General features: G+C 44.9%; 1 protein-coding gene across 1 annotated transcript in view; it reads right to left on the bottom strand.

Moving 5' to 3' along the window:
* LOC124720429 overlaps positions 1 to 13,836 on the bottom strand; it is a 130,384-nt gene that overhangs the window by 45,235 nt on the left and 71,313 nt on the right. Inside the window, exon 4 of the mRNA XM_047245778.1 lies at positions 1,210 to 1,375. Within this exon, the coding sequence (XP_047101734.1) occupies positions 1,210 to 1,375 (166 nt within the window). The remainder of the gene's footprint in view (positions 1 to 1,209; positions 1,376 to 13,836) is intronic.

Genomic DNA, 13,836 nt, shown 5'->3' with positions numbered 1-13,836 from the left:
GTGGGCAAGTGCTCTGCCAGCTAACCTTCCTTCCAGGAGTGCTATTCCTGTATGGTTTCCAATAGAACTTTCGAAGGTAGGAGACGAGATACTGGCCAAACTGAAGCTGTGACGACGGGGTGTGAACTGTGCTTGGGTAGCTTAGCCAGTAGAACACTTGCCCATGAAAGGACAAAGTCCAGAGTTCGAGTCTCGACCTGATACACAGTTATAACCTGCCAGGAAGTTTCTAACCAGAGCAGACACCTCTGCAGCGTGAAAATTTCTTTCTGGAAACATCCCCCAGGCTATGCCTATGCCATGTCTCCGCAATATAATTTCTTAGGGAGTATTAGTTTTGCAAGGTTCATAGGAGAAAAATGGTTGAAATGGCTCTATGCACTATGGGAGGTCATCAGTCCCACAGACTTAGAACTACGTAAACCTAACTAACCTAAGGACAACATACACGTCCTTGCCCGAGGTAGGATTCGAACCTGCGACCATAGCAGTCACGTGGTTCCGGACTGAAGGGCCTAGAACCGCTCGGCCACAGCAGCCGGCTCGCAGGAGAAGGTGTGTGAAATTTGGATGGTAGGAGACGAGATGTTGGCACAATTGAAGCTGTGAGTACGGTGCATGAGTTGTGCTTGGGTAGCTCAGTTGGTAGAGCACTTGCCCACCAGAGGCAAAGGTCCCGAGTTCGAGCCTCGGTCCGGCTCACAGTTTCATTGGAAACTGTGGTTTAACCAACATAAAATTGCAATATTGCTTCAGAACAAATTAGTGTATTTGCACGTGCTCTTTACGCTTTTTTCTGTAACAATCCAGAAGAATTGTACTTGTTTCCCATTGCCATTGTTGTCATGTTGTATGTGCTTGGAATGTACGAACATAAATTTGTTTACATCATCAGGTATACCACTCACATAAATGCAGCTGACTGCTGTGTATTACATCGAACTTCAAGGAGGAAACTCTCTCTTCCCAGGAGACAACGCCGAGGCAGGCTTGGCTTTAGCCGGTGGCAGTGACGGGAGGGCACTGTGTACAGCCACCTCTTTTTTGCTTCTCGGCTAAATGATTACGACTGAAACTTTTTCTACTGACAGGACTTTTACCTGCTATGTCCACCTCTTCAATGACCGCGAAGCCCTCGGTTGTGGAATTTCATAACTCTACTGAAACGGTTACTCGTGATCATGTGTTACTCAAAGATCAAATCCTTACCTTTGAAAAATCCGACTTCGTAGATATCGATAACCAGCTGCACACAAACTTGTCTTTTTCCATCCTTCAGACCCTTCATGTACAATTTATACTTCCCATAAGGTAAGGCGACGAACTTTTTTAGGGTGATCGGTCGTGTCCAGTACCGATGCATGTAGTAGGTGCCCTGCAAACAGAGGTAGCGATGTAATTACACAATACAGGTTTTGTGACTAAATCAAAACTTCAACTTGTAGGATTATTCTTTGTCGAGGTCTTTACTGAGTATCAGATGTAGCAGTCTCTTCCTGTTTCTTTTTTTCTGCTCCTTTCATAACTTAGACACACTTATTGCATTTTGGCCGTCATATATTGGCACATGTAAGTTAAGGAAATAACAAAGGATGTTGAAATTCACACTCTAATAGTTAACATAGCAATGAGTGAACATCCTGATACTTCTCAGCAATCAGTGGCGAATGACAAAGACAGGAACAGGAAAGTCTAAATCTCAAGGCATTCGCCTAACACGAGTGAAATTAAGAAACAGAGTGTAAGACGTCGTGGTCTCCTGACCTTCATTGCTTACATATTCCGCCCTCACAATCACATTCTGCACATCAAGACGCTTCATTCGAACCCACACTCGATAAGATAAAGTCAATCTTGTATGAATTCATTTAAATTATATGCAAATAACTAATAAGTCGCAAGTGCGCACCATGGTTGAAATACTCGAGGCTGGCGAACACACTTACATTCAAGACACGACGCCAGAGGAGCTTTTAGTTCGAGAGAGGCAAACCCGCACGCCAGGAGGACGGTCCCAACCCATCTACATCGGCCAGTGACCGCCTGTAGAGCAGACAGCATTAGCCCGAGTGAAAGGACGACCCCGTGTTCGGCTTAAAAGCAAATTCCGCTACATTGTGTGGGAGCGGTTAGCCTATGCATTCTTTACACATAGCACGCAGTTTCAGAGATTTTCACAGGGAGACAGCAAGCGCCAAACACCGATACTACAGATTTCCGGATTGGTCACCTTAAACAAAACGTCATTGTCCCGTTTTAGAAGAGCAATGCTGATTGGCAGACGATATTTCTGACGCCTTGAGCTGAAGGAGTAATGGAAGAGTATGAAAGATATACCCCATCACGTCTGGCGTGGAGAGGGGTCGTTCCATTGTCGCTCTTGGAGCGAGAACACGTAACGAGAGCGTGCGCGCTCGTACATGTACTCAAAGAGCGAGGAACAAGTCTCTCCTCAGTACTTCACTGGGAGAGCACCTCTGTCGAGAGCGAATCGAAGTGTGACTCTATATTGAGTCCTTGCACTTAAGCGTTGTTCACTGTATTGGCCGACACACTTATTGTGCAGTGTGAATGGACAGAGTTATAGTTAAACGCCTGCGAGCGAATTTTGAGTGGCATCGCAGTGGACTGGTTATCTGACCAGTGTACCACGCCAATAGTTAGACAAGGGTGAATAGAAATCTCTGAGTTCATCAAGGCGTAGGGATAGTTTGATTGGGGAATGTCAATCCAGACAGAACGAGAGTTATCTTATTCGTCAGCAGCGAGCGGCGCAGACAGCAGTCATCGCAGCTTACAGTACTGTGTGCTACAGTCCTTGCGAGCCCCATATTTCCTCCACAACAGTACACTTCACTGCATTTCACACGTGACAGCCTCGACCGTACCTACCAACATTCTAACGGATAATTATTCAAGTTGAGTATCTCCTCCATGTCCGAACAACATCTCTTTGGTTCACTCAGAGACTCCTGGACACTTCCCTTGTTGAGAGCCCTTCCTGGCACAAAGAGACAATGTGGATGCGATCAAACCGTGGTATCTAGGCATGGTTGAAGTACAGACAACATGAACCATGTACCTCCTTCCTGGTGGAATGACGAGAACTGATCAGCTGTCGGACCCCATCTGTCTAATAGGCGCTGCTCGTGCATGATTGTTTACATTTTTGCGCAGGTTTTGTGACATCTCTGAACAGTCAAAGGGACTGTGTCTGTGGTACAATATCCATAATCAGTGACTGTCTTCAGGAGTTCTGGGAACCGGGGTGATGCAAAACTTTTTTTTGGTGTGTGTAAATGGATACTTAAATATGGAGCTCTAAAACCGGAAGTATATTTACAATGTGAAGCAGACACTTTTATGAGCCAATAGGTTGATATTTAATCAGTCTGTTTATCGAATATCTATATGTTGGTGCCATTTAAATATCGATATATCGGATAGTCGATACCTTTAAAAATATCAACAGTTCTATCAGAAAGAGCAGGTGGCTGTTTCTCGAGGAGGTCCTGGCTATACTTCAGTCTTCCGTGAAGACGTATCCGTGTCCACAGGACTGCATGCATTCGTTCCTGGTGTGACGAAGGCTTACAAACCCTACTGCACGTCGTCCGTTAAATCACTCAGTCTTAAGGCCAGGTTCTCATTCAAAATGGTCGAAAAATCGATTTTTTGTTGCATTTTTGAAAGATATTTGCGTCAGGAATGTTGATATACGGTCTTGGAATTGCAGACTGAACATAAGTAACGAAAACACTATTTTTATCAAATTTTGATTAAAATTGGCCATAATGCATTATCCATTTTGAATTTTGAAAATCTAACCAAATCTGGCCATAATGGATTATCCATTTTGAATTTTGAAAATCTGACTTCAGATTTGTGTTCAGCGACATCAAAAGTGTATAATGACATATAGTTTTTACGCAATTTCAGCTAATAATAAATATAAAAGTTCGCCCTAAACTTTAGTCATGGTTTTCCTCGAGAAACGATTTTTCAAAACTGCATGCAGCATAAAATAAAAACGGTTCAACCTATTAGCTTCTAACTTTGACTCCCGAAAAGCAATAACTACTTTTTGTAAAGCCATAAAGAGTAAAAAAAAATCCAACACAGAGATCTATTTAGCATCATATCGTTAAATTTAACGTTGTTTCATTGTAGTTAGGTACAAGCTCCCATAAATTTAGTGTAGTATCTACTGATGTTATCCATTTTTGATTTGAGATAACTTCTAGAGGCTACGCTCTACGCAGCAGGTGTACTTCAAACTCGTAGGTTCTCGATCAGACCTCGATTATGGCTCCATTTTCTTCTTTTTTGTATCGAAAATCCCTCTGGTGGGAAAGGGGAAAGGTTGCCTGTTCACGTGCATTTAAGGGGCGCTGTGAGCTCGCCAGTGGGTCAGTCTGGGTCAGTCTCTCGTCCACGGCTTGCTCCTCTGTCTCTCGTCCGCATTTGTTAGGCAGTTAGTGTCTGTCTGTCGTTTGGAGCTGCCTCTGTCATGTTTCTCGGATTCGGTGTATCAACGAATTTATTGCTTGAAGTGTAACGGCCTAATTTCTTAAATATGTTTTTATCTTTCCTATCATCTGGAGAGGCGGTATATGTGTACTGTACAGCATGTTTGGCCAACCTTGCATAATTTTATGTTAGATTGCATTTCATGGGCTTTTATTTAAATGGTCATTTTAGTAAATAAAATTGCCACTCTTCCACCATAAGACATTCTTAGAAGTTAAAATCAAGTTGCACCTTCAGTAGAACGTTTATCTTTTAATTTTAGTCTTTTGTACCATTTCCATCCCTCCTATGGGGTGCATAGTTTGTGTGCTTGTGTGAATTGTTAAAACTTTTACTTTATGGTAATCTGGTGTGTTGCAGATTTGCACCAGTGTAGTCTTTTAGAGGCTGTTGTGAGCGGTCGTAACTACGGCCGCGTCTAAAGGGAGCGGTAAGGTTCTCAGCCCAAAAGCTCATACACTCAAAAATTTGTTTCTTTCTGCCTCTTGTAACTTGAGGTTTAGAGGGTGCTTTCTGCTTATAATTTTAAATCTGTTTTTTTAAAAAAAAATCTGTTAGGAATAAAATTCCCATTTGTTGAAGGTAAATTGATTTTGATTTCATAAGTTACTTCCTGGCAACTACTTCCACGCTCACATAGCGTGACTAAATGTGTTAATGTTGTTGATGAATCGCTAGTAAATAAAGTAAATTTTTAAAAATATTCTTTGACATTAAATCCACAGTTCACAGTTTCCACAACGAAACTTTGTCTCGAAAACTGGGAGAAAACCCAAAGAGATTCTGGTCGTATGTAAAGTATGTTAGTGGCAAGAAACAATCAATGCCTCCTCTGCGCGATAACAATGGAGATACTATCGAAGACAGTGCTGCCAAAGCACAGCCTTCCGAAACCCCTTCACAAAAGAAGACGAAGTAAATATTCCAGAATTCGAATCAAGAACAACTATCAACATATGTAATGTAGAAGTAAATATCCTCAGAGTAGTGAAGCAACTGAAATAACTTAACAAAAGCAAGTCTTGTGCACCAGACAGGAATCCAATTAGGTTCGTTTCTGAGTATGCTGATGCATTAGCTCCATACTTAACAATCACATACAACTGTTCGTTCGACGAAAGATCCGTACTAAAAGACTGGAAACTTGCACAAGTCACACCAATATTCAAGGAAAGTAGAAGAGTAATCCACTTAATTACAGGCCCATATCGTTAACGTCTATATGCAGCAGGATTTCTGGAACATATATTGTGTTTGAACATCATGAATCACCTCGAAGAAAACTATCTATTGACACACAGTCAACATGGGTTTAGAAAACATAAAAAAATGGCTCTAAGCACTGTGGGACTTAACATCTGAGGTCATCAGTCCCCTATACTTAGAACTGCTTAAACCTGACCAACCTAAGAACATCACACGCATCCTTGCCTGAGGCAGAATTCGAACCTGCGACCCTAGCAGCAGCGTGGTTCAGGACTGAAGCGCCTAGAACTGCTCAGCTACGGCGGCCGGCTTAGAAAACATGGTTCCTGTCAAACACAACTAGCTCTTTATTCACATGAAGTGTTGAGTGCTATTGACAAGGGGTTTCAGACCGATTCCGTATTTCTGGATTTCCGGAAGGCTTTTGACCCTGTACCACACAAGCGGCTTGTAGTGAAATTGCATGCTTATGGAATATCGTCTCAGTTATGTGACTGGATTTGTGATTTCCTGTCAGAGAGGTCACAGTTCGTAGTAACTGACGGAAAGTCATCGAGTAAAACAGAAGTGGTTTCTGGCGTTCCCCAAGGTAGTGTTATAGGCCCTTTGCTGTTCCTTATCTATGTAAACGATTTGGGAGACAATCGAAGTACCCGTCTTAGGTTGTTTGCAGATGACGCTGTCGTTTATCGAATAATAGAATCATCAGAAGATCAAAACAAACTGCAAAACGATTTAGAAGAGATATTTGTTTCAAATGGCTCTGAGCACTATGGGACTTATCATCTGTGGTCATCAGTCCCCTAGAACTTAGAACTACTTAAACCTAACTAACCTAAGGACATCACACACATTCATGCCCGAGGCAAGATTCTAACCTGCGACCGTAGCGGTCACGCGGTTCCAGACTGAAGTGCCGAGAACCGCACGGCCACACCGGCCGGCTTAGAAGAGATATCTGAATGGTGCGAAAAGTGGCAGTTGACTCTAAATAGCGAAAAGTGTGAGGTCATCCACATGAGTGCTAAAAGGAATTCGTTAAACTTTGGTACACGATAAATCAGACTAATCTAATATTTGTAAATTCAACTAAGTACCTAGGAATTTCAATTACGAACAACTTAAATTGGAAGGAACGCATAGAAAATGTTGTGGGGAAGGCTAACCAAAGACTACATATTATTGGCAGGACACTTAGAAAATGTAACAGACCTAGTAAGGAGACTGCCTACACTACACTTGTCCGTCCTCTCATAAAATACTGCTGCACGGTGTGGGACGTGTACCAGATAGGACTGACGCAGTACATCGAAAAAGCTCAAAGTAGGGTAGCACGTTTCGTATTATGGTGAATTATGGGAGAGAGTGTCACAGAAATGATTCAGGATTTGGGCTGCACGTCATTAAACGAAGGCGTTTTTCGTAGCGACGGAATCTTCTCACAAAATTCTAATCACCAACGTAATAATAGAGAATTATGAAGGTGGTTCCATGAAACCTCTGCCATGCACTTAAATGTGATTTGCAGAGTATCCATGTAGATATAGATGTAGATGCAGCGTGGTACAGGTGGGCCCAACAACATGCTGAATGGATCGCTCAGGACTGTGTCACGTTCTCTTCACTGATGAGTGTCGCATATGCGTTCAACCAGACAATCGCCAGAGACGTGTTTGGAGGCAGCCCAGTCAGGCTGAATGCCTTAGACACACCAGCGAGTGCAGCAAGGTGGAGGTTCCCTGCTGTTTTTAGGCGGCATTATGTGGGGCCAACGTACGCTGTTGGTGATCATGGAAGGCGCCGTAACGGCTGTACGATATGTGAATGCCATCCTCTGACCGTTAGTGCAACCATATCAGCAGCATGTTCCTGAAACCCAACAAACTGCCATCTGCTGTCTCCTCCTAACGTCCCGTCAGCCTTACCTTGGTCCTCAGCAAGGTTCTGGAATCCATCCTTACCCGACACATCCACCAGCGTCTCTGCCAGCACCGCCTCCTTCCCACTACCCATTGTGGCTTTCGACCGTCCTTCTCTGCCGATGACCTTCTCCTTCACCTCACTCATCTCCTCTCCGAACAGCTCAACTCCCGCCAGTCCACCATCTTCCTCTCCCTCGACCTTGAGCGTGCTTACGACCGTGTATGGCATTCTGGTCTCCTCTTCAAGTTCCAAACATTCACTCTTCCTGACAACTATGTCCATCTGATAGGGTCCTTTCTTTCCCAACGTCCTTCCTATGTCAGCATCCATAACACAGATTCCTGCACCTTCCACCCTTCTGCCGGTGTGCCGCAAGGTTCCAACCTCTCCCCTCTTCTCTACCATCTGTATACGGCAGACATGCCACTGCCTCCACCCCTTGTCCACCTTCTCAAGTACACCAATGACACCGCCTTCCTTGCCCTCGCCCCCACCCTGCACCGCTCCCAGCACCTCCTCCAATCCCATCTTGACCGGTTCACCATTTGGTGCAACCAGTGGTTGCTCAAGGTCAATCCTTCCAAGAAGCAGGCGACCATTGTAGGCAAAGCCACGCCTTCCTTCCGTCTCCTCGACTTCTGTATCACCATTTCTGGCTGTCCTATCACCCTCACCCCCACCCTCAAGTACCTTGTCGTCACCCTTGATCGTCGCCTCTCATGGACCCCCATCTCTGGACAATCCAAGCCGAGGCACGCTACCTCCTCCATCTCCTCGAGCTCCTTTCTGGCCGCACATGGGGTCTGGCCCCCTGCACCATCCTCCACACCTAGAAATCCCTCATCTGCCCTATCCTCTGCTACGCCCCTCCAACCTTTTAGAAATCCCTTCAAATCCTAGAACGCCATGCGCTCTGCCTCGCCCATCGCATCCATCTCCCCTCCCCCATGTGGATCCTGTATGACCTTATTCCGTTCCCGCACTTCCTCCTTTTCCTCTAACCGACACGGATCCTCTACACCTCCCGTAAACTTGATCCCCCTCACCTGCTCGTCTCTGCCATCCTTCCCCACCCCTGTCCACTGCTGTGCCTGTATTCCCACATCCCACCTGCTCTCTATCTCTCCACTCTCCATACCTTTGCCCAGGGTGTCTTCCACCAACTCCCCCTCCCTGGTGATGCCCTCATCCCCTGCATCTAACCCTCCTACCAACTTTGATCCTACCCTTCCACACCCTGTGTTTTTTTCATGAGGGCACCCTATCTCCCTTCTCTCCTTCCTCCCTTCCTGCCCCCTCCTCTCCCCGAGCTTCCCCTACCCCCTACCTTGTTTCCTCCCCCTCCCATCTCCTCTGCCACTGGTATCTCCACCCTCCCCTCTCCCTCCTCTCCCACGTTTTCCCCTTCTGGCAGGTCCCTGGACTCGTACATGTAAAGTGAACATTCGCGCGCCGGAGATCGTCGCCAGTGTTTTCTGAGTGCCATTGTGTTAGTGATTCAGTCTTTCGTCATTTGTGCTCCTTCATTCACGTGCGCCGTTTCTGTCGTCTCTGTTAGTGCCAGAGTGCTACACTTGTGACCGACTTCATGTATTTTTAAATTTGTGTGTCTACTGGTGTCTATGCGCCGTGTTGTTTCGTTTTTCGATGTCTCCACTTGTAATAAATGTATTATCTATGGGCGAAGAGCGGCGTAGTATTGCCGCTGCCGACCTACCTTTGTATAAGGTGTCAAAATAACAATAAAGGGAAAAAAAGGAAAAGCCTGTGTCGTTCAGAAGTACGATGCAACGTTCCTTAGTCACGCAAGAGTGCTCGTCCCTAAGAACATCGCGTCCTACTTCTGAACTATACGGGCACTGCAATATCATTCTTTTAGTAAGGGTTCAGGGAATGGTTTAATATCTCGCCTGCAGGTTGCGTTCCTGATCGAAAATCGATTGTTGTGTGGGTGTACGTGTTTGTGGATACAGGGACAGAAACCAGGATCTTCAAGAACTGGCGATTTTCAACTCCCCCAGGCTACGCGCACGGAAACGTGCAGCTGCTGCTGCTGCTCCTGATCGCACAGCGAGACGAAATCTCCACGAGGGCTTAAAAACTCTTGCATACACACTGAGACTAGTGTACACACTTACGACACACATTCTCATTTCACAGAAAACCACTTGTGAAGCCTTGATCTAAAACCTGCCTCGTGACAGCCTCGTCTTCTCCAGCGTCGAGGCACATTTTCATTTCCCTGGATGCGTGAATGAACAACACATGAGATACTGGAGTGGCACGAAAACCCAAGAACTTCATGAGGAGCCCATGCCTACGGAACGTGTGACTGTCTGGTGGGCATTATCAAAAACTGACATTATTGGCCCATGGTTTTTCGAAGAGAATGGTAGGGCAGTTACGGTCTCTTTTGAGCGTTATGACCAGATGATTCAGACAGCTACTCTTCCATAACTTAAAGAAATGTGTGTTGGAGATGTCTGATTCCAATAAGAAGGCGTCACAGGTCACACAGAACGGACGTCAGTGACAATCGTTCGCGAACATTTCCCCGACCATTTCACGTCTTTGAAGGGCGATCTGCAGTCGCCAGAACGCTGGCCACGTTTAGACCGCTGCGACTTGGCGCTGTCTTATGGGGCTATCTGAAACCCTTGGTGTACACCAATCGGCCACAGACCCTGTGTAAACTGCAGAACCATATTCGTGCTGCTAATGCCAACATATAGAATTGCTGGATGCTGAAACGAAACTTCGATTTCGACTCTCCAGATGCACTGAGGAGGGCGGAGGCCACCTTCAGGATAAAAAAAGAAATGTAAAGAAAAGGGAATTAAACTGACATCTGCAATACTTTCTGCTTCATGATTTTTTTAAGGTAAGGAAGTTCCTGCGCCACATCCAGTACTACGAGGGTCATTCAGTACGTAATGCAAGACTTTTTTTTCTGAAAGCACACTGCTTTTGTCAATATTCCAGTACACCAATTACGCGCAACTCTTTTCGCTACAAAAACTTATTTTTAAACATAATCTCTGTTCAGTCTGACGCCGTTACGTCACCTTAGTGGGACGGCCTGTAGGTCCACATATTACCACTCTAATGGTCAACGTCAGAGCTAACATCTTCCTTCATCACTAACCTCGCTGTCCTCCACGTATTGCTTCTCATGGAGTGTATCCATTATTGGACTAAACAGGTGGAAGATGCGAGATCCAGGCTGTAGGGTGGACGATCAAGAACAGTTCAATGAAGTTTTGGGAGCACCTCTCCGCTACGCTGACTAGAGTGACACTTTGCTTGTTATGGAGATGGAGAATTTCGTTTGAATTTTTGTTGTGACGACACTCTGCAGGAGCCACAAACGTGTGCGGCCGGCTGCCATGTGGGATATCGGACAGGTCTGCGTGACCTTTTTGCAATGATGACTGGCGCCTTGCCCAACGACTCATCGTGCTTTTGTTCAACGCCAGTTCTCCGTAGACATTCGGCAAGTGTCTACGAATATTTGCGGTGCTCTGGTTTCCCACCAAAAGAAACTCAATGACAGCTCTGCTCTTACAGACGCCGTTTTGAATGTTACATATACTGCTACCACCCACCGAAACTTCATGAAACCGAAGGGACTGAAGAGGGAATATTCCGTGACAAATTCTGCAATTTTTCAATCGAAACTGACCGTAAAAAACAGAATCCATTACTTACTGAACGCCCCTCGTATAAGCTGTCTTCCCAGTTGAAGTAATCAGTGACTCTCATACGATCTTTTTTAATTTATTTACGCTCCTTGCCATTATTAAACTGATAGCGTTCATTTAACGAATCTATTTAACAAGCCAGGTGGTCATGTACTGCACGAGCTACACACTACTGCGTACTCTCCCAGAATCATTTTGCCTTCAGCAAACGTGTTGATTCACTGAGAGTTGCCTGCGCGATCGACACTCATTTATTGAGCACAAGTTTACTAGCAGGGATTTTGTACGAATCTTTCAGGTTGTAGGAGGTAAGTTTACATCAGGATATTCGCAGCAGGTTATCGTCACTGAGTTTCCATTCACTGTTATTCTATTATTCAACATTCTCAATCTTAGCGTGGAGAAGTACTGAAGCCAGAAGCCAACGTAAGAAGGGCCGTATCTATGGGCGGGGAGGGGGGGGGGGAACTGGGTTATTTGTCCAGGACGGCAATTTCAAGGGGCGCCAAATTCATATTATTGTAGAAAAAACCTAGTTTTACAAAGGGACAGCCCACGTATCGATTATTCATATGATTCTGAAACATATCCTTATTGATTTTCGAACATTCTAAGTTCATCTCTGAACGTATCGTAAGTTGACTCAACGCGTGCATACAATACGTGATGTCTCTGCTAGGGGAATCCCCGTCGCATCCAGAAGTTAATAACTTTCCCGCAGACAAATGGGGATGGGGCTGTATGAGCCGATCCCAATGTGGTTGATTAGGTGTGCTAATGATAATCCTTATTGTAACATTTAGCGAAGTCCATAGTTTGAGACAACCAGAGTGGAAATAAGCGACTAACAGCAACATCAGGTAATAAAAATTTCATATTATTTCCCCGATGTATCCAAGAAAATGAAATTCTGAGAGCAAATTTTTGTTACATTGCTACACTACTAAGGGCCAGTTGAACAGTCTCCGGTTAGCAGTAGCGTAATTCTATTCTCGGAATAGCGCGGAAAATGCTTTTTACGAACATGTAAAAAACGCCTAACTGGAGAGTGGACGCGGGATAACTAAACAGGTGATACTGGCTGGGTTTGACAATGGCAGGAATAGTTACAGAAATAGTGATGATAAGATTGCTTGTTAGAACGAGTAAGGAGAAAAAACGAGAACATCACACAAATTAGATGGAAGAATACGACGATCTGAAATTTACACAAAAATTTCGTACTACTACTACTTCTCGATCTCATGCTTGAGAAATTGGAGCTTATGAACGAAAAGTGAAACTCCTAACATAAAATTTTTGCTTGTAGTAAGCCTAATAGGCATTTGATATTCGTATTTTGTGAGTTATATTCTGTCGTGTTATTTATATAAATAAGGTAGATAAACATAACCATTTGTGCCAAAACAGTCGCGCATATTTGGCGAGTGTTACAACTGCTGCAATATTAAAAAGACGCGTCTCGTTTTATCTAGCAGACACTGACAAAATAGACGTAATCAAATCGAGAAACCCCGCCAGTCATGGGTACTACTCGTATTAACAGCTTTTTCAGTATTAGGCAACAAATATTAATTTTTCATGTACAAAAACGTTTCACGAACTTTGATGGCGTAATACACATATCAAAAAAAGGTTTGCATCACCCTGGTTCCCAGAACTCCTGAAGATAGACGTTGACTGACTGTTCACAGATGTCACTAAATCCTCCAAAAGACGTAAACAACCATGCATGAGCAACGCCTATTAGACGGAAGGGGTCCGATAGCCGATAAGTTACACCCATTCCACCAGGAAGGAGGTAAACGGCTCGTGTTGTCTGTAGTTCAACCACGCCTAGACGGCCAATACCGCGGTTAGATCGCGTCCGCATTGTTACTTTGTGCCAGGAAGGCAAGTGTACAGGCGTCTCGGAGTGAACTAAAGCGATGTTGTTCGGACATGGAAGATATACAGACGAACTGTCGATGACATGCCTCGCTCAGGCCGCCCAAGGGCTGCTACTGCAGTGGATGACCGCTACCTACGGATTATGGCTCGGAGGAAAGCTGTGCGCAACAGGCTGCATGATGCGCAACTTCACTCCCGACGTCCATGGCGAGGTCCATCTTTGCAACCACAACACCATGCAGCGCAATACAGATGGGCCCAACAACATACCGAATGGACCGCTCAGGATTGACATCATGCTCTCTTCACCGATGGGTGTCGCATATGCATTCAACCAGACAATCGTCGCAGACGTTCAAAAATGGTTCAAATGGCTCTGAGCACTATGGGACTTAACATCTATGGTCATCAGTCCCCTAGAACTTAGAACTACTTAAACCTAACTAACCTAATAACTTCACACAACACCCAGTCATCACGAGGCAGAGAAAATCCCTAACCCCGCCGGGAATCGAACCCGGGAACCCGGGCGCGGGAACGTCGGAAACGTGTTTGGAGGCAACCCGGTAAGGCTGAATGCTTTAGA

Source organism: Schistocerca piceifrons, chromosome 11 (assembly GCF_021461385.2).
Source record: "Schistocerca piceifrons isolate TAMUIC-IGC-003096 chromosome 11, iqSchPice1.1, whole genome shotgun sequence".
In the NCBI taxonomy this organism is placed as follows: Eukaryota; Metazoa; Arthropoda; class Insecta; order Orthoptera; family Acrididae; genus Schistocerca; species Schistocerca piceifrons.
This window is presented reverse-complemented; position numbering and strand designations above follow the sequence as displayed.